At 39.0% G+C, this 21,540-nt stretch overlaps 1 protein-coding gene across 1 annotated transcript in view; it reads left to right on the top strand.

Annotated features, from left to right (window-relative positions):
• PRUNE2 (prune homolog 2 with BCH domain) overlaps positions 1–21,540 on the top strand; it is a 215,805-nt gene that overhangs the window by 172,183 nt on the left and 22,082 nt on the right. Inside the window, exons 10-12 of the mRNA XM_054688860.1 lie at positions 8,902–8,981; positions 9,532–9,732; positions 18,728–18,901. Coding sequence (XP_054544835.1) covers positions 8,902–8,981; positions 9,532–9,732; positions 18,728–18,901 — 455 coding nt within the window. The remainder of the gene's footprint in view (positions 1–8,901; positions 8,982–9,531; positions 9,733–18,727; positions 18,902–21,540) is intronic.

Below are 21,540 nucleotides of genomic sequence, written 5' to 3'. Positions count from 1 at the left end.
GAGACATAAATCTTTTGGAATAAAAGCTTCCAGAATTCCTTGGTCAAAATGATATAGACACAATCAAGTAGATTTATTTTCTACAGGACATCACAGAGTTTTAACAAATTCACATTCATTATAAAGTCCCCAAAGGAGGATATAACATATAGTGTTACCCCAAGCTTACTTGGCACAGAGCCTTTTTCATAGATTTGTGGAACCCCTCCTCTGGACACAGGCTTTGGGAAGTGCTGATTTAAACAAAAAACTGGAAGTGCCCTTTCCGCCTCTCATTTGCTGTCAGAATGATTTGGAACACAAATTACTTGAGTTGGTATGGGCTCTCCTCACACATCCACTTCTGCATCTCTATCAGTCCCAGCCAGTACCAGGCCTGAATTCATGGAAAGCAGATTCCAGGAGTGGATTCCAGAAATGTGCCCAAATCCTGGCACAGGCTGCTTCCTCAGGTCTCTGGGGCCTGAGAGGTGGCTTCCTGTTAAACCACAACCAGGGACTATGTTGGAATAAAAAGATAAAGGAAGTTTATGCTCAGAAAAGCAAGGACCAATGGATGGAAATAAAGAAAATAGAAATGGGTGGAGCTACCAAAAGCGCAGCCATTGGGACATCTGTCGTGTGTTTAGTGAGCAAATGCTGCTGGTGTACCTGCTGCTGGTGTGCTCTCAGCCCCAGGGGTTCTGTGGGGAACAAGACACCAGCCAGCCCTTTAGGACCTGACAGTCAGATATCTAGATGAAAACAGTTCCATTCTCTGCCCCAGTTTCTTCATCTGGGAAACAGAAATTGAAGAAGGTACTTTAAAGGGGTGAGCTCCCCCAAAACAAATTTAATTTAAAAACATAAAAACTTTTGGAGTCAGCAAGATACATGGAATCGAGGGATTTTTCCCCTTTAAGGAAAAAAAAGGACATAAATAGTGAAAGTTTTAGAACCAAAAAAATTTTTTTAGAAAAGAAACAAAATCCAAAACTGACAAATAAGGCAGCAAATCCAAGAAAATAAACAACAATAACAAAAACAGCAAAAGGCACCAAAGTGAGAAGACTATGGGAAAAGAGAAACTATTAAAAGTACAAAGTCTGTCGAGCAAGGTGAGAAATAGACACATTCGAAACAACCTATTGCAAAAGATGAATCAGCATCTGCTATGAGAAGCAGGTAATGGCTGTCTTATTTTATATCCCCCACTGATCAAGGTCAAGCTTTCTCGATCATGCTTTCAGAAAATATTTGTAAGGATGAATGGACACGACAGACACGTGGCCAGAGGGTGAGCAATACTCTGTCGTGATAGGCCAATCAAAGACAAGACTTCTCCTGAGTGCTTTGCTCTACCTGCTGCTTCCTGTGCTTTTTTTTGGAAAATGAGAACTCTGACAAGGTAGTGGGATGTGACAGCATAATATTGCTACTGATGAACAACTGAAATTGCTGCTTACTATGCACTTCATTTTACTCATTTTACTCATGTTAGCCTTACTGAAGATTTCTAGAAACTCTTATAGAATCTTATTATATTTAAATTCTCTTTTTTAAAGTGATACACAGGCCCATGTTTTAAAACCTGGAGCAACATAGAAAAATAAATGAGCAAAGAATAAAAATTCCTTTCTCCCTAAGTCTATTCCCTATCAGTAACCACCATTAATAGTACATTTCTCTTTCATTTACGCCTAAAAATATGTATAAATGTGCATAATTTATACAGAGTATTTTAAATTTGATTTATTAACTATATCTTATTTGATTTATTAACTATATCTTAGATTTATTATTTGATTTATTAACTATATCTTAGTTTCCATTCCATGTCAACACATTTAGAAATTTTGTTGCATTGATATACCATAATGAATTTCATGCTATACTAATCACTCCCCTCTTGATGGCATTTAGATTATCCCTTACATTTTTTGTAAAAAGATGATTTGAATGGACGTTTTCCTTTGGTCACTGAATGGACAGCTAAGATCTAAGACCGCAAAATGGTGCAAATGGGGAGAGAAGTGAGGTGCCACCATTTCAAAAGAGTGTGAAAGAATTTGTGGGCATTTTTCAGAATCACCACAGAGAATGTAGGAGGCAGTGGGTCTGTGAAGATGAAGATTTTGGATTCAGTTTTGTGCATTTGAATTGGAGATGCTTGTGAATAATCCAAGTTGTGAACTGTCAGTATTCTTCATAAACAAGTACATGCCCCACCCCCAGTGAAATTATGCTATTTAATTCAATCTTCTTAACCACAAATTGTGATATTGAAGTTTTAGAAAACATATACAAAGAGTATGGCACATACTCTGCAAGAAGAAGTAGGATTCTCCAAGCACCCCCACTCACAGCCAAGGACTTAATTACTGTCTGAAAGACAAATGGTTCAAATGATATTTAGGTTTTTTTTCTATTCTGCTCAGTGTTGCTAAAACTTTCATGCTCATAAGATTTTACTGCCAAGGATTTTCTACATATGCTATAATTCAGGGGACAACTCAAGCAACTCTTCAAGAGTCATTGGACTCCAAGTGATTTTGCTACCTGAGATTTTTAGAAACTGACACTGGGTAAGGGGATTGCATTATGCATCTCTCCTCTTAGAACAGATGGCTGTGGTTTGTGGGTTTTTGCAAATTCCCTAGAGAAGGTTTATCTGGATGAGTGCCAGTCCTTGTCTTCCTTTGGTTTGTTGGCATCTGCTGTCCCCATTCTCACCCCTGTGCTTATCTGCCACAGTTGACTGGCTTCTAGGGGTCACAGTGTTATCTCTCCCAGGGTGACTGAAGCCCAGCTGGGTAGCTAATTGTTGCCAAGAGTCTCATTTCATGGCTCAAACCCAGCTGTTTCTTGTGGGACCAAAGCTGCCATCCTTTCTTGGCATCAGCCTCATTAAACTGAGTGGGAAACCCAGTGCAGCCTCAGCCTTGCCTCCTCCTAGGGTAATTTGATTAGGGGCCTAGGGTTCACAGAGTGCCATGTATTCTTACCTCAAATTGTGCAGCTTACTTTATCAGACAAGCATCCTGAAATGGCAGTTCTTCTACCATTGGGCTTTACAGAGCTAATTGACATACTTAATGAAGGAAAGCAAGCACTGCATGAAAGTTGTGCTTGTTTTTCTTTTTTATCTCCATTTCTAGAGAAAGTATCTTTATTGGTCCAGTATATCTTGACTAGAAGGAAACCAGAAGAATTTTAAGAACTCTAACATAAAGGAAATTTCTCTTTATGTAATCATTTCCCCAAAATATATCAGCATAACCTTCCAGCATTTATCTAAAGAACAATTAATATCTTGCTATGGAGCTGTATTTTTTAGTGGTCAATCTCAAAAAATAGTCACATTTCCAAAAGGGATGCTGCATGTTACTGGATGTACATGTTTGCCAGGAAACATTACCATCCAAAAATGCTGTGTGTGTGTGTGACCAAGACTCGCCCTGTCTTGGTTCACTGCTCATTTCTTATTAAAAAGAACCTGATCTTAGGGAAATGCAAATCAAAACTACCATGAGATACCATCTTGCACCAGTGAGAATGGCACATATTAAAAAAACTAGCAACAGCAAATGTTGGCGAGGTTGTGGAGAAAAAGGAACTCTTCTGCACTGTTGGTGGGAGTGCAAACTGGTCCAACCACTGTGGAGAACTGTGTGGAGATTTCTGGACCTACTAAACATAGAGCTTCCATATGATCCAGCAATTCCACTCGTAGGTATTTACCCAAAGGACACAGAAACATCAATTCCAAAGAACACCTGCACCCCTATGTTTATAGCAGCACTGTTTACAATAGCTAAGCTTTGGAAACAGCCCAAATGCCCAAAAATAGATGACTGGATCAAGAAGATGTGGTGCATATATACCATGGAATATTACTCAGCATTCAAAAAAGATAAACACATGCAATTTGCAGCAACATGGATGGCACTGGAAGGGATCATGCTCAGCGAAATAAGCCAAAAAGAAAAAGAAAAATACCGGATGGTCTCACTCATAGCAGGAATCTAGAAAACTTAAATAAGGGACCAGGAAAATGAATAACTATAAGAAAGTGAAAATTAAAATCAACAAAAAACTATGAACCAGAGACACTTTTTGGGGGGGGGGGCGGGAGGGGAGGGATTGGGGTCAGAATGGGGGGTTTGCAATTGTATGGGGGAATATAAAAATAAAATTTATTATTTAAAAAAAAAAAAAAAAAGAACCTGATCTTGGGCAAGACTAATCCTTCCGTAACAAACCCCTCCAGATTCAGAAGTGCTGGAAGGCTGTCAAATGTGGAATGGACTTGCCCTTGTATCTGGCCTAGAGGTACAAGGGTACATTTAACTATGCCCAGAAGTTTTGCACTGTGGTCTTTCATTCAGTGGGCTCAGCACTGTCGTGCCACTACTGCTGGCTTCGGTATCAAGAAGCAGAAGTGGCAGAAACAAAGAGTCTTCCAATGCATGTGGAATCTATTCTCAAATTGCAGAATTCAGTTTATGTCACCATTCCCCAACTGGTATTCATAATCATTAGCAGCTGCGCAGATTTAATATAAGTAACATTGGATCATATGAGGTCATGGTGGCTCTTTTTCTACTTCCAGGGTTCAGCTGAACCCTTAGCTATTCAGACCATTGTATTTCCCAATATCTGGATTCAAGGCTATTTATTTGCCTCTAGGAATTTCTTTAGCTGCTTCCACAAGTTTTGTTACCTAAAACTTTATTTTTCAGTTACTTACAAGTATGTTTTTCAGTTTGCAAACTATCTTTTCTATGATTGATCACTAGATGTGTGTTTCTAAAGTCAGAAAATAGTGTCCATGTGATATTGACTTTTGGTGCTTTATGAGACATTCTATATAGTCAGTTCTATGAGTTTGAAAAAATTGTTCTTTTATTGCCTGCAGTTCTATCCATTAGATCAGGCAATATTTTTTTTTTGAAAGATTAATTTATTTATACAAGCACTGGGTACAGTCAGGGGCACGGGAGGGTGAGAGAATTCACCAGAGCCAGAGCAGGGAGCAGAGTAGGCAGAAGGACCGAAGTACACTGCTGAGGGGAGCAGCGGGCGGCAGGAGAGGTCTGCACGCCATGTGGGACCCTCCTCCAGTGGCCGGGGAGCAGCCGGGGATCGAACCGGCGCTGCAGAGTCTGCGGGCAGCTTCGCAACCCAGCGCTCAACCGCTGCGCCACCGGGGAGCCCTAGATCAAGCAATATTATTACATCACTCAGATATTCTATATTCTTATTCATTTTTTCAGGTTGATTTATAAATTTTTGAGTATATTCAAATTTTCCCCCATGAAATTAACTTCTTATAATTTATATTCAATTTGTTTTATTTATTTTTTAGCTATGCTGTTAAAAGCATAATGGATCTACATTACCACACCCTCTAAAGAATTGTGTCTTTTTATTAAATTACTTTCTTAAGCCTTGATAATGCTTTTCTGTCCAAAATCTATTTTTATATTAATATTGTTAAATTTGCTTTCCTGCAGTTTTTTTCTGATATATCCATTTATATCCCTTCACTATGAACATTTATGCATTATTATTTTCAGATGTTCCTACCCATAATGGTTTTTATTATGACATATTTTATTAACATGATTTTTAATGATATATTAATACCCACATTTATAGAATACTTGAAAGCATTGGATGCACTTCTGAGTTTTGGTTTCATTTTTTAAAAATATTCTTCATATTTAAACAGTTCAGACAGGAAGATATGTACCATCAACCTGATTATCTGAGTTGCTAATATAGGATGGGTTTCTCAAATTAAGAAATAAAATGATGATTATAAAACAAACAGCAAATAAACAGTTCTGTATTCATCCTCTAGATGGCGACGTGGAGTTGAGCTGCTGTTTGGGAGGTCAGTCATTGCCCAGTCAGATTCGTGTTTACAACCTCAGTCTCCTTGGTAGCTCCACTTACACAAAACCCCCAATTAGTTACTGCTAGGGATAGATATGATAAAATACTTGCTTTTATGCTGGACTGATATGTCACCTAATAGATCCCAAGAGGTAAAGTTGCAACCTGCTCAATTGCCTACTGCTCTGCTCGGCTGCTTCATTTTTAAATATTTTTGGATCTAATGGATGGATATGGTTGAAGAATTTACAATGAGTGCAACTTAAACTTCTCCCAGGTGTGCTTCTAGGCTGCTTTAGTTCCGTTTTCCTCCTTGTCCCTGGGATTTCCTAAAATGCCCCATGGCCTGCTATAATGTCCTTGGGTTTGTGAGCGTTCCTCTCCTCTGCACCCCTAATCACAGCCTTCACCTTTCTGCTCCCCCATTGCTTGCCACCACCAGCTTTCCAGCACCTCTTTAGAGGGTCTCTGCACTGTGTTGAAAAGGAGTAATGAAAGACAAACGTGTGTTCGTGGCTATCAGCCAGTGCGGGGCCACTTATGGTACTATGGAGATCTGTGTGGTCCTGAAATTTTCCCTTGCCAGGGCTCAGACCCAAATTGTAGTAACTGTAATTATATTTTGTCCAATCGTGAGACATACTTCAACAAAATCACTGATCCTGATATATGTTTAACATGAGGGAATGTAACGCCTTAAACTTTGTCAATGCCTTATAATTTACAGAGAACTTTCATATATATTTATTCTCCACAGTCACTGTGATGTTAGGTATTGATTATCTCCATTTAAAATCACAAAGATGGTCAGCTGATTTTGTCAGGTTTAATCAGCTTGTTAGTACTAATAGTGGCGCTACAACCTGGAACTAAAACCTTTTACCCGGGACTGTAATTATTCCATGATGTTGTCCATAACTATGAGCGTTAACAACACCTAAGACTAATACTATCTATTTTTAAAGCACATACCCTTATGTGCACTATCAGACAGATATGTCTTTTTTTTTTATTATTTTTACTTTTTGGGTTGACTCATAGGCAGAGGACTAAAGAAGTTAATGTATGTTTTTATTTAGGATATTCAAGCTCAGTAATGCAATTCAGCACATATCCCTCAAATATTTACTTCTACGAGGTGCTAGAGGTATAATAAAGTAAGCAAGATAGACATGACTCCTGTCCTCAGGAAGCTTCAAAACTAATGGAGAAAAGCCAACTACAGTAATAAAGATGACATTCTTTTCTTTCCATGTTTACTTTCAAGCATTGTATGTTCTTCCTCTTATTAGCAAGGAATCTAAATAACTTTTGATAGGACACACAGTAAGTGATAAAACTAAGATTTGAATCCAGCTGCTCTTTGCAGCATTTTACCACTTTGCAGGGACTACTAGCTTGATGTCAAGAACACGCACAGTTTACTTTCAATGACAAAGGACCATGGTAAAGAAATCTGAAAAATTGCAGCAGCATAGGAAACTTAGACAACCGTCCTCCTGGGTCCCAGGACTTTTAAAACTGGATCTAATGCATTCCTTCCATTTTCTGGCCACTCACTCTTCTGTTGTCAATTTGGTTTGCTGTCACTGGTATGTCTGTGGAACAGATTTTCTTTCCTCTGGCTCACTATCTGCTACAGTACAGGATTTGTTTTAGAGAACATACAAGGTAGAAGCCATAGCAAGTGTACAGAGAAAGAATTCCCTGAGGCTGGGTTTTTGAAGAGGTTTGTGGGGCTAATGGGTAAAAACATAAGTACTTAATTACCTCCAGTAGAGCGATACTGAGTAATTAGTGTTGTCATTATTTTCACCCCATTGGCCCCTCTCCCCCAAAAGAATGAAGCTGGCTTCTTGTTCTTCTCCATCTTCAGCCCTGTAGATACTCAGTACATAGCTATTGAATAAACAAAGCAAATACAGTTATCACTATAGTTGTAGAATTTTTATTTCGCTCCCTTAATGACAATGGATGGAGGTTTGATTTGGGTTCTGGAGAAATCAGTCATCTAGGTATGGAAACTCCAAATGTTTGGGAGACCCAGATTGAGGTGGAGGGAAGTCTCAAGAAGAAAGTGAAGGAAGAACTAAATTTAGAATTTTAACACAAAGGCTTACCATGTTTAAATTTAGATTAGTGACTATATCACAAGGATTCACCCTAGGTCAATAAAATTAGTTAGAAATCATGAAAAAGAAAAGTATATTATCATGATAAATGGGAGTTGATCTCATGAGATGGGAAATGAAAATAAATCAAGGGGAATTCATGGTGAACATTGATCAGTTTGCTGTAATAGTATATAGATTTGTCACAATTTTCTGCAGTATTGTCCTATCTGCTACACTCAGATGTGGGTTAATAAAAACAGTTCTGGGTGGGGGTTGATGATTATGGAGAAAAGATGGTGACACATGAACAGAACCATCTTCACTAACATGTATTCACAATTTATCTTTAAATATTCAAAGAATGAAGGCAAATAATATTAATTAGTACCTTCTCAGGAACATCAGCCATTTTACTTCATCACTAATGTTTCAACAAATCAGTGAAATAGGTGGCATATCCCTATTTACAAATAACAAAAGTGAGGTAGGCGAAGTATGCTTTCCTCTGTCCACAGCAGTTTAATATGTTCACATTTGAGAGATATATAAACTCAGGTCTCCATAGCATATGTATTGCCTCTCTTGTTGAACAAATATGTATTGAATACCCTCTTAAGTATATTTAATTAGTTATTTGCTTTCCTATTTCTGGGTTTTTTATTTGAGTTTATTTATATGAACTGGTAAGAAAAGTGACTTGTATGCACAGAGGAAATTGGTATCGATGGTTCTCATTCAAGATGAATGCAGAAAGTCTTTATTCTAATGTAGGGTCACGTACAAGGGATTCAGTCCCCCTTGTGGGTTAATAGTAAGTGAGCTGAAAATCCAGAATCTCTTGGTTTCCTTTTCAAAGAAAATTAAATCCCACACCATGTTCTCACAGTCTTTGCTTTTCTGTTTTCAGACAACTGTCAGAGGATGTAGGAATGGACATTCCCTGTGAGGAGGGAATGCTGAGTCCCAGTGCAGCAGACATGAGACCTGGTAAGAGGAGCAATTGTTGCTTCCCCTCAACAGTGTTGTACGTCCAAACATTTTCATTATTCAGTGAGAGAACCGTTTCCTATGCATCCACTTGTGATTTCAGTGGTAAAAGTGAAGACAAAAAAAAAATTATGTGTGAGAAAGGTATTAGGTTCAATGTGGTTAATTTCAGAGTCGACTTGAATATTGAAGCTCACTTGTGAGGCCATACCTGCCAAAGTTTTCGTTTCCTATGATAATTGGCTACTGTATATCATTATACCACATCCTGACAAATGTCTAAGTTCACCAAATTTATCATTGAGAATTCCAAACTTGAGGGGTATGTCAGATGGCCTTCAAAATATTTTGTGGAAATAGAATGCCAAGGTCTACTGGTCAATGCCAAGGTCTACTTGTCAAGAACAGGAAGCAAATCCCACTTACGGATTTTTAGCTGGTCTACTCTTGTTAAAAGGGCCTTGAAAGTCATTTACTAGAATCCACACTCACTCTTAGAAGACATGTTTTTGGCCTAGTATTTGATGTTGCTGTTCTTTCTCTTCTCTAGATCCTCCTAATTCTCTGGATCTTGATGGTACTCATCCACGGAGAGTCAAGCTCACAGCCCCAAATATCAATCTTTCTCTGGACCAAAGTGAAGGGTCTGTTCTCTCTGATGATAACTTGGACAGTCCAGATGAAATTGATATCAATGTGGATGAACTTGATACTCCTGATGAAGCAGATTCTTTTGAGTACACTGGACATGGTAAGTCACAAAGTTGGCAAGGCCAAAGTTGAATAAAAAGTGAAAGATTAAGTGGTTTTAGAAACAAACCTCCTATTTTGTTGCCAGTGGTTCCTTTCTGTGATTTCTAGATGCTTCTGTTCATATCTCAGGTAATAAGTGGCCATGATTTATGGTTTGGAACTTGACAGAACAAGATTTGGTTCACAGAGGTCAGATACAACCATTGCTTTTTTGTTAGACCCCCTTCTCTATGCCACGTCTTTTGCTAGGGTTGAGGGAAAGTTTTCACATGCTGTGTTATAAGAAAATTGGAGCTGGATTTGCAGAAGAAGAGAATTTTATCTGTAAGATAAAATTTGAAGTGGAAAAGTCAGTTTACCACTTTCTTTGAATAAACTCCCACTACATGGAATGTTCTTTCTCCCAGATCCTTACAAGACAGTTACCTTCTCTTTATTCAGATCTTTTTTTTTTAAAGATTTATTTATGCATACAAGAGCTGGGTTACAGGCCAGAGATGCGGGGGGTTAGAGGATCCACCAGAGACAGAGTGGGGAACAGAACAGAACAGGCAGACTGACTGAAATACACTGCTGAGGGGAGCAGCAGGAGAGACAGGAGAGGTCTGCCTCACCATGTGGATTTCTCCTTGGCTGGCTGGGGATCGAACTTGTGCTGCAGAGGCTGTGGATTGCTTCATAATGTGGTGCTTAACCCCTTGTGCCACCAGAGAGGCCCTCTTTATTCAGATCTTAATCACATGTCACCTTCTTAGAGAGAACTTCCTTGACTTTGGTATTCAAAGGGGTTCCATTTCCTACCCCCTACCCCAGTTACTCTTTAGTCCAGTATGCATTTTATTTTCTATGTATCACTAGTCGAAGTCATATTATTTAACCATTTGCATGTTTATCTCTTTTTTCCCTAGTAGAATATTGGTCCCATGAGGACAGAGGCTTTATTATATATGTTGCAATATCACCAATAAAGTTAGGAAGGAAAGAGGCATAGAGTAGGGTGTGGTAAGGGAAGAACAAAAAGGAAGAAAATAAGAAGTTGCTGTCACTTCTGATGCAAATATCGGCTTCATTTTTATTTTTCTCTACCCTGAAATTTTGTTTAAGAAAGATGTACAAATATAAAATATTTGTTTTTAAAAATGGCATTATGTAGTTTTTGTCATACAGGATGGCATCCTCTAACTTTATCATGTTTGAAAATAAAAATGAAAGAATCCTGGCTATAATATATTACTTTGATGCATTGTAAAAACTTACAATTAAAAATGTTCCTTTAATTTTTTTCTTAAGTTTTTTTTAGAAGTCTTTAAAAAGTTGACTAGAAAGAAATACCACAATTAAATGACATGCTGACTTTTAAAGCCATACTAATTCTGGCAGTATCATTCACGGGAGATGCCCATTAGGAAATTTATTGAATTAGCTCACCGAGTCATCCAATAGTTACCCACCAGGCTACCACCATGGCCAGCACCAAATCAGACCTTATGCTACAGAATAGGAAGCTTGTTTCTACACAGTTCATTATGTTTAAGTAGATTTATATTGCATTTTTATCGTGTTTTTTAATTTCTCTAGCTATCTGGGTATTTGACCTTGTCAGTTGAAATTCACAAACAGAAGATGAAAGGTCTTGAACTCATTCTTCCATTTTAGAGAGTCTGCCCAGCTTCTCCATCCACCCCAGCTGCCCCAGCCCTTTTCCTGCTAATATATTCTCCCATGTAAAATTCATGCCTCGACTTAAAATCCCACAGGAGACAGCTATGGCAGGACCCTGCGTACCCCTCCCACTCCACCCCCTGTATTTTCCTGTTACCCCGGGGAGCTGAGTCACACCACATCTGAACCTTTTATTTTTATAAATAGTAAAACCGCCATGCAAAGTGGTGGTGCCTGAGCAAACCAGTAATTAAAGCTGCCACTTGCTGACATAGTTTTTTTTTTATTTAGTTGAAATAGTTGTGTTGAAAGAGCCAGCTTCACAGTCACATCTCTACTTTTAGATTTTAAACTCAAAGGACAGAATTTTAATATAAGTTGAATTTTAAATAAAAGATATATGTTTAGACACTTTTAAACATATATAATCATTAAGCGATGAAAACAGTACATCTGAATCGCTATATCTTATAAACATGCGGACATAGATAATGGAGCATGTAAGAGAAATGGAATACAATTTAGTCCCAAAGCATGAAATAATGTTTGAAAGCTGCATTATTTTTTGGTTTCTTGTATGAGTATTTTGAATCAGTCATATATATTGAAACAAAATTGGAATTTCTAAGGTATAGTTTTTCAAATGCATTTGGTATGTAATTTATTTTATTTAGTGGACACTTGCACAGTGCTTACTATGTGCCAGGATCTATGCTGAGTGCTTTATAAATATTTATAAATATTTTAATCCTCACATCAACTCAATGAGTATGTGTTATGTTTCATTCCATTTTACAGATGAGATATTCAGGTTAAATAATTTTACTAATATCGCATAGTCAATAAATGCCAGAGCCAGCATTCAAACCCTGAGTTGGTCCTTGACTCCTGGGCCACACTGCTTCCCCATAAATACATGAAATAAATAGGAGAGGCTCTGTTACCTGATTAGAAAAACATAATTGCACACCTCTTGCTTGTACCCCTTTTTATCCAGTCATTCACATGACTTGAAGACTCCTACTTTACCAAGCACCTGAAGGACTTTCACAACATTTGCCTGTTTGAATCATTTGCTGAAGACCAAACATTTCTTTGAGGGTGTTTGCCCACAATGCAGTTTTGTAGACAGAAAACTTTTGACTCACTATCCAAAGATGTTAAATTGTTCTTCACTTCCAAGCAATTTTCTTTAATAATTGTGTCCAAACAATTGGAATATATCACTTAAGGTATAGTTAAAGGTGGATTTCCTTTGGCAGTGCCAAAGATATCAGAAACATGTAGATGGTGAGGGATTTAGAAATCAGTCTTTCATACTAAAGGAGATCTGAACTGTCTGGGTTTTTGAAAAGTGCAGTATTACACAAATCACAGAAACTTAGAAATATCATATCAAATAAAAATGATGGCCTATTTCTTTTTTCCAAAAAGTTATTTTTTTAAAGATTTATTTATTTATGCATACAAGAACAGAGGTACAGGCCAGAGTTGTGGGGGGTGAGAGGAATCACCAGAGACAGAGTGGGGAACAGAACAGAACAGGCAGACTGACTGAAATACACTGCTGAGGGGAGCAGCAGGTGAGTCAGGAGAGGTCTGCTGTACCATGTGCATAGCTTCCTGGATGGGGATTGAACTTGTGCTGCAGTGACTGTGGCTAGCTTCATAGGTTGCATCTTAACCCCTTGTGCTACCAGGAAGGCCCCCCAAAAGTTATTTTTTAGCATAATTCAGATCTCAGCAAAAAGCATTTTATAAGGGAAATGGAAAAATGATGAATTTTAGCCGAATAATTCTGATAAGAACATTATAAAAAATATTCCTGCAGTCTTAGATCTTTTCCTCCTAGGCTCCTAAGTGATGTTAAGTGACCTCATTTAAACTATCATTTCTAACACTAATTTCCTAATGACATTTTCTATGTGAATAAGTTACCCCAACATTATTTCCAGATAATCAGAGTCATTTCATTTAACTTCTATATCTTCCATTATTTTCTCAGCCTGCAGGCAACTAACTTATAAAATCAATTCCATGTTTTAACTCTGCATGGAAACTAATCAAGTGTTACGTTTATTTTGTTTTACCCACAAGCAACCTTATGCCACAATGACGTCATCTAAAAAGCTGTTTTTTCTTTCTACTTTTGTAAACTGAGGTTTTAAACTCATATGAACTACCTGCCTACTCTTTGTCACCAGAGGAAATGTGAAAAATTTTTAACTGTATTCAGGATGTTTTTCCTAACAAGAAAAAAACTAAACATAATGTCTTGTAAGATTACTCTATCACTGCAAGATCAAGAAGGAAATTTTCATAGAAGAATTTCCCTACTGAAAGCTCCAGGGGACATCGTCTCCAGCTAGTCCATGGTGAACCTGGCCCACATTGTGGTCTATACAAAACAGAACATAGAAGAATTTGTGTGCAAAATCATCTCCCAGAGGCAAAAAAAAAATATTCAAGTTGACTTCTCCCCTGTGTACTAAGGCTTAATTGACTTCAACAGTCACTGGGGAGATAATCTCATCATTGAGAAAAGGAAACAAAGAAATCAAGCATTTCTTAGTAAAGAGGGCATGAGACCAAAAATTAAATTTGGAGGGCCTGGGGATAGAGAGTTAAATGAGACCTGAAAATTTTGAAAATAGTGAGAAAATAATGGCCAAGGGGAAGATGGTAATTTATAGTTACAGCAGAAGATTTATTAAGATTGGGAGGGTATTGGTAATTCAAGGGAATAAATAAAACAAAGTTTATTTCTTACTAGCTGATATTGCTGCCTTCTAGAAATGAACACCTTGAGAAAATTTATTGTACCCCTACCTCTTAAATAATTTCTTTTGTTCATTTACATCAATCCAAAAAGGTGGGGAAAGAGACAAAGTCTGGGAAACTTACCATTAAGGGCAACATTTAAGCTATCTTTTGATATATTAGGAATAACACTTCATCAAAAGATCCAGCCTCCAACTTCTGGTCCCAAACTGTTAGTATACAACTGAGGGGTCCTCGGGGACCCCAAACAGATGTTGTGCACACTCTGAAATAGGGTTACATAGAGACAAAAGCAGGTTCACAGTGTGATATATCTTTAATAGAATTAGTATGCATAGAGAGGGAAGAGAGGAAAACTAATAATAGTTTTTCAATAAAACCCCCAAGGTTACCATCCCCTCATGGACAAATAGCCAAACAGGGTTGACCTCAATAGAGTCACCGAGGCCCTAAAGCTTTCCACAAGGCTAAGTCACCTTCTGATGGAGTAACAAGAAAGGAGAGAAAGAGGCCAGGCGATTCTGTGCCAAAAATAAAAGTGCAAATCAAGATAACAGCTGCTATTTTCTCTGCCAAGGACAGACTTCCCATGTGTCTCTAACCCACGTGTCTCTTTCAAGTGTCTCTACATGTTTTTCCTCCGTGCATCTCCTATGTCCCTCAAGTCCCTGTGTACAAGTCCAAGCTGGAGAAGCAAGAGGCCTTTCTTAGCCCACCTGCCTTCCACATTATACAGCTTTACAGGACTCTGAGCTCTGCCCTCAGTAACCAGTCCAATGTGGCTGCATGGAAGTGGGGGTGAGGAACATGGTACCACCCCTAACCAATGAATAATAATGCTGTTTTTAAAATAAAAATGTAAGAAGATGTGTTTCTATGCATACTTTTAAGGTAAAAGTGTAGTTTCTTACAATGATATAATAATCAAAAATATGAAGACAAAAATTAATAGATTCACTTCTATAAAATTACTAAATTTCTAGTTGAAAATATATCCATATAAATTTAAAAGCTAAGCATAAGGCAGGAAAATATTTTCAATACATGACAAAGTTCTATATAAAGAATTCAAACAAATCAATAATCAGTCAATAAAGAAATCACAGTAGGCAAAGAACTTTTAACAGGTGCCTCCTGTCAATCACTGAACTATGAATGGACAATAAACACTTGAAAATTCTTAACTTATTTAATAATTAAAGAAGTACTAATTGACACAACAATGAGACAATTTCCCCCTAAATTGTTAAAGACTTTTAAAACTTTGAAACTTCCAGTGTTTTTGACATTGTGAGGAAACAAGTTCATATTTTGTGTGACTATTCAAGAACAGCAATGGCTCACATGCACATGCCCATTGATGCAGCACACTGTAGCAGTGCACAAGTGATGTCAGAAAAAACCTGCGCAAAGATGCAAATTCTTTATAAAGAGCAAGAGCAACAAAAAGGAACAGAACTAAATTTTTATCACTATGGGATTGGTAAGCTCAAAGTCATTAAAAAAATGGAAATTTCACTGAGACAAAGAGAAGCGTATGCTATATTCTTAGATAATAGTGTGTGGTACAACAGTACATATGGAGCAGGCAGACTATATGGAATAAGCATAGTTTTTGGTAAATAAAGTATGCATGTAGTCACACACATAGAAAGAATACACATCAGGCAGTGATGAGTGGGAGTGGCATTGGTCATTTATGCTGTTTTCATGAACAGTTTCTGAATTGCTTGTACTTTTATTATGTGTTTTACTCTTCTAGTGGGAAGAAAGAATACAGTATACAATTTTTTTTAAATGGAGAAGCCTTAAGAAACATAGGCAGAAATTAAAACAAACAACTTCACACAGATCACAGGGGTCCAGCCAGAGCAGGTCAAAAAGTCCCAAACAGGGTGAAGAGGGGTTGGTGGATGATGAGCTCATTATAGGAAAGAGTAGGTGTGCACAGAGGTATCAGAAGACAAACCCACATCAGAGCCCAGGGTGGTGAGGGAGCAGAGACCAGATGGAAAACAGGGTCTGGGAAGGGAGTTAGGATGGCATCCAAGCGTCCCAACTCAAGTAGGGAGAGAGAAGCAGGAAGGGATTCCAGACATGAGGTCCTGTGCAGATGGTTGAATTTCCACAAGTGTCACCGTGCTTGATCTAAAGCCAAAGATTGCTGCTTTCCATCAGTACGCTGCTGAGCGCCCATGGGAAGGCAGAGGAAGCCAGGGTGAGGAAAGGCTCTGAGGTGGTGGTAGCTGTTGGTGTTGGCAAAAAAGGCTAGGATTGCTTCCCAACTGGATTTCATTTTGCTATTCCAAGTCACAGGTAATTAGATTCACTTGAATATGTCTTGCGGAATCTTGCGAAACATAATGGCTTTGTTATGGATCCTGTATAGGTAAGGTGTATTTCTGGGAACTCGCCCAAACTTTCTTTTATTTACCCATTCGCCTCTTAATTGTTACTGAGTGGTCTGTATAGGTTTCCAAGTTAAGTGTGGAATGGGTAGGTGGACGTGAATATTGAAGGTGATCAGGCACAATCTCCTTTTTTTTACATATATAATTCATTTTATTTTTTCACTGTGGTCATGTATTTACTTCACAGTATATGTCTCTACAATTGCATATTATTTCACCACACTGTCATGACAGCTCCAGTAATCCTCCTTTAGACCCTTTTCTCCCCTTTGCTCCTACCCTATTACATCCTTCTTCTGATAGCCTTAGTCATAGTCTCATGTGCTCTTCCCCATCTTGTTTTCATCTCTCCCTCTCCCTTTTCCTCACCTGCTGGAGATACCTCAGCTTTCAAGGTTTGTCTTTGACCTTTTATTTGGTCTCTCTATATTCCACATGGGAGTGAAAGTATCCAATTTTTATCTTTCTCCTTCTCACTTATTTCACTTAGTATAATCCATTTGAGCTCTATCCATGTTGCCACAAATGACATTAATTTTTCTTTTTTGACTAGTGAGTAGTATTCCACTGTGCATATACACTGCATCTTCTTGATTCATTCATCCATTTGGGGGCAATTAGGTTGTTTCCATATCTTGGCTATTATAAATAGAGGCACAATTTCTTAGCCCAAGAAAGAAACTAACCTCAAAGTAAAATAAGCTCAAGTGAAACATTACATAATCAAGATACAATGTGATAGCTTAAAAGAGTAGAAAAGGTAAGATTTAATATTTTCTTACTATCCCTGTGACCTGATGACCACTGAGGAGTTAGTTTTTACATCAGTGTCTTGTCTATTATAATACCAACTACTGCACCCGAAACATGGTAGATCCTTCATAAAATGCCATTACTATTATTATTATTATTATTATTGTTATTATTATTGAAGTGCCACAAAAAGAGTACAAAGGGGCTTTCCCATGAATGGGAAAATAAGAATGATAGTATCTCACAGAATTATTTTGAAGGTTATCAATAATCTTTCCCCTTAAATTATATAGACATACAAAGAATAACCATTATTAACCTCTCTGATACTTGAAATAAAAATCAAAACAACTGCTGCTTTTTCTTTTAAAAAAAACTTATGCTGGGCCTCCCCAGTGGCGCAGCGGTTGAGCGCTGGGTTGCGAAGCTGTCCGCAGCCTCTGCAGCACCGGTTCGATCCCTGGCTGCTCCCTGGGCCTCCAGAGGAGGGTCCCACATGGCACGCAGACCTCTCCTGCCGCCCGCTGCTCCCCTCAGCAGTGTACTTCGGTCCTTCTGCCTGTTCTGGCTCTGGTGAATTCTCTCACCCTCCCGCGCTTCTGACTGTACCCAGTGCTTGTATAAATAAATAAAAATAAATCTTTAAAAAAAAAAAAAAAACTTAAAAAAAAAAAAAAACTTATGCTTTTTGGATAAACAAGAGCAAACAGTAAACTTCTCTTGGACTTTTTTAATTGCTGTATGTACTCACAAATAAGATTTTGGTGAATTTTTGGCCTTAGAGCACCACTGGTCTACAAAGTTTTTTGCTTCTTACTACCAAATCTTTCTGTAGCATGGTTGAGAAAGCCATAGGAAGTAATACCAAATTTAAGTCCAGATGTGCTCCCTATAGGGAAGGGAGTTCAGTTTCATTGTGAGGGCCTCAGGACAAGGGTCCAGGCTGGTGAAATCATTAAAAGACCAGGCTGAGGAATATAGAGAAACAAAACACTGTGAGCACTCATGTTACATTAGGAGATGTAACCCAAGGAAAACAAGATTATCTGGGCCTATCAAAAGCCTTTGCCCTATCAAAAATGCTGCAGTCTTTCCCTGTCTGATCAAGAATGAGATGGTCCATACTACTGACACAAGTCAGTTCTAGCTCCATGCCTGTGCCTGGCCTTCGCAGTGGATTCAGTTATTAAAGATTCAGTTATTAATCAGTCTATAAATTAGATGTTACCAAGTGACCTGTTTGTGATCAAGATGGCATTAATCTCTCCAGGAGCTACACAAATCAGTGAGTTCCATCAGGTTGTCTCTATCAAGAGGTAGCTAATTGTTGAACTGCCTCAACCCTGGAGGTCTCCTTCCTCAGCCTTCTCTGTGCTTCCTTTGCAGAGGATCCTCCAGTAAAAAAAGATTCTGGCCAAGAGTCAGAGTCTATCCCAGAATATACAGCAGAAGAAGAGCGGGAGGACAACCGGTTGTGGAGGACCGTGGTGATTGGAGAGCAAGAGCAACGGATTGACATGAAGGTTATCGAGCCCTACAGGAGAGTCATTTCTCATGGAGGTAGTCCAGCTCTCTGCTAATCCTGGGAGTAGGGAAGGGAGTAGCTGTATTTTTTGTAGAAAATTCAACTAGAAAAAGCAACAAGAGTTCTCTTTAGAATGACATCTTAGAGATCCTGTTCTGCAGTCAGTGTTCAGGGGACTGTAGAGTCAGTACCCCCATGGGCAGTAGTGAGATAACCATAGCAGGGGTGCTTCTAACTACCAAATGGTCTTTTGAATCCTCTTCAGAAGCTTTAGAAATCTTTTTAGACTCAGCCTGGTTGTTCTATTTTTTGGTCCTGAAGTTTGCTTCTTTATAAACTTCATGACATGTAAGCCTGACAGCCAGTTGACAGCAGCCTGGAGCCAAAGCTTCCACCTGCTCATTGAGGAACAAGGGAGAGAGGGAAGCAGTATCTTGTATCCCCAGTGCTTTCTTGGAGCTCCAGGAGCCTTGATTAGTAGGGACTCACAAAAAGCCAGATGAGCACAAGCAACACATTTAATATTGTCAACTTCAGAAAACAAAACAGCTTTTTTATTTTCCTGCTGCATGCACTCCTTTCCTGCAGGCCCCAGGCGCCACCCTAACCACTCAGCTGTTCCAGAAAAAGTATAAGCTGACAAGGCAGTCATTGTTCTCTAAACTTTCTCTTCCTTAACAAGCACAGGGAAATAAGCATCTTAGCGCTACATTAAACCCTTAGCTTTTGTTTTGCTAACAAGGAAAAGGACATTTTATTTTTTCAATCAATCTTCACTCCACCATCCAATTTTCCACGTTTGACCCTTGCATTGCTACCTGCATGTATCAGCACCAACCCACAGACACTAGCCTTGCTAAGATAAGGAAGGAAGATTCCTGTAGGAACCCCTGCCATGACCTTCCTTTTTAATTTTTTTTGCCTCACTATTTAACCAGAAATGTTCAAACAGCTCCATGATAGCTGTTGTGAGGCCTGGGGCAGTTTCCTCTAAGGGAAAACTTTCCCATATTACTTCTTGAGAGCTGGCCTAATCTACCTGAAAGTGATGACAGTCTGCTATAGAGTCAACCCTTTTGTTCTCAGAATGCAAAATACCACCTGAACATCATCCAAATCTTCCTGGATTCAAACCTCCTTTGTTCCACCCATCTGCTATTTTTGGTGTGTTTGCTTTTTGGAAATCAAAACAAAGATCGAAAATAAAAATAGCCTGTCCCCATCCTAAAAAGTACACAAAAATGTAGAAAAGTACATCAAAGTCACCTAGTGATGCTGTCTATAAATTTTGACCCCTGGGTCTTAGATTAAGAAGCCCCTTTTCTGAAGAAGACAGGCTTCACTGCGGCCTGGGGTCAGGTGAGCTCTTACTCCAATAGACTCACCAACTTGTTCTTTCAGCCACAGTGGAATCAAGTGACTTGGGTATGTGGTTTGAGCCTGTCAGTCTGTTGTTCAGATCCAGAGTGATTATCACAGCACGTGAGGGTCAGACAACCCCCTGCTTCTGCCTGACACTTTCCTTTTGAACACTCAGCTGATGCCTCAGGGATAACCTGGTTTGCTGTGCCCACGTCCCTGCTGCATTTGCTCCCCTCCATCCTGTGTTGTGAGCCTGACTTTTGTCTGTGTGACTCTGGTTTGTTTGGATGGGAAGACCCCCTCTCCTCTCCTCACCCTGTCTTGGCCTGCTCCAGGTGCTGGCCTGCATGAGTGTGCCCCTGGCTGCGCCCTCCTGAAATGCTAACAAGATGCCACCCTTCCTATACCCTGGACAACTTCTGTGCTCTGCAGGCGCAGATAATTCAAATGTTCCTTCTGAATTTGCCAAAGCTGTCTGCTGTGCTAAAGCTCACACCACTTTCCTAGACATTCATGATGAACAAGCAATACTCCCAGTGGCCAGTCTGTTGATTTGGTTGTCCCAGCTTCGAATGAACGTTGAAAAAACAGCCCTCCATAGTGAGCACAGGTCCTGTTCTGGTGTTTCACATTGTGCTAGGAGGGAGTTTTCCCATGCAGGCTAATAGGAAGGTGCAAGCTACACAGTGTTCTGTGCTGCACAGCTGCAAAATCAGGGTGGTTCAGAGAGCTGCCTCAGTTCACCACAATGTCAGGCCTGCCAGGGGTGCACACCAGTTGGGAATATCAGTGCCAGAGAGTAATATTTAAACAAATAATTCTGCTTTGGTGACCTCAATATGAGTCATTGGCAGAGGCTGTTTATACAATGTAGGAAAACAGGATTAAAGTCCCATTTTAATCTGTGACCTTGGTGTCTCCCTTAACTTCTCTAAGCCTCAATTACTTCATCAGTCAAAAGAGGGTGTGATCTCACCCTCCTAGGCCACCTTCTATGAGCCCATGAGCTATACACCTGCATCTGCTTAAATAAAAAGCAAAGAAAGGTCTGGGTGGTTTTCAACAGTGTGGGTTACTTGGAGGCCAGAACCAACTTTTTTGAACTTGGAGCAAAGACTGCCTTTAAATAACCAAGAACAGTCATGCCAAAGCATTGTTAACAAGGAGTTTTCCTTTCTTGTCTCTTTACTTCTCTTGTTTCATTATAGGAGACTCAGGTAACCTACTCTACAGTGTTACTGGACAAATGAACCTGGAAAGAATGAGGAGAAGAGTTGCAGACTAGGGTGTGTGTGGGTGTGTGTTTGTGTGT

The sequence above is a fragment of the Talpa occidentalis genome, unplaced genomic scaffold (assembly GCF_014898055.3).
Source record: "Talpa occidentalis isolate TD23 unplaced genomic scaffold, MPIMG_talOcc4v2.1 talOcc4.7, whole genome shotgun sequence".
NCBI lineage: Eukaryota > Metazoa > Chordata > Mammalia > Eulipotyphla > Talpidae > Talpa > Talpa occidentalis.
Note: the sequence above shows the minus strand (reverse complement) of the source record. Positions and strands in the feature narration are given on the sequence as shown.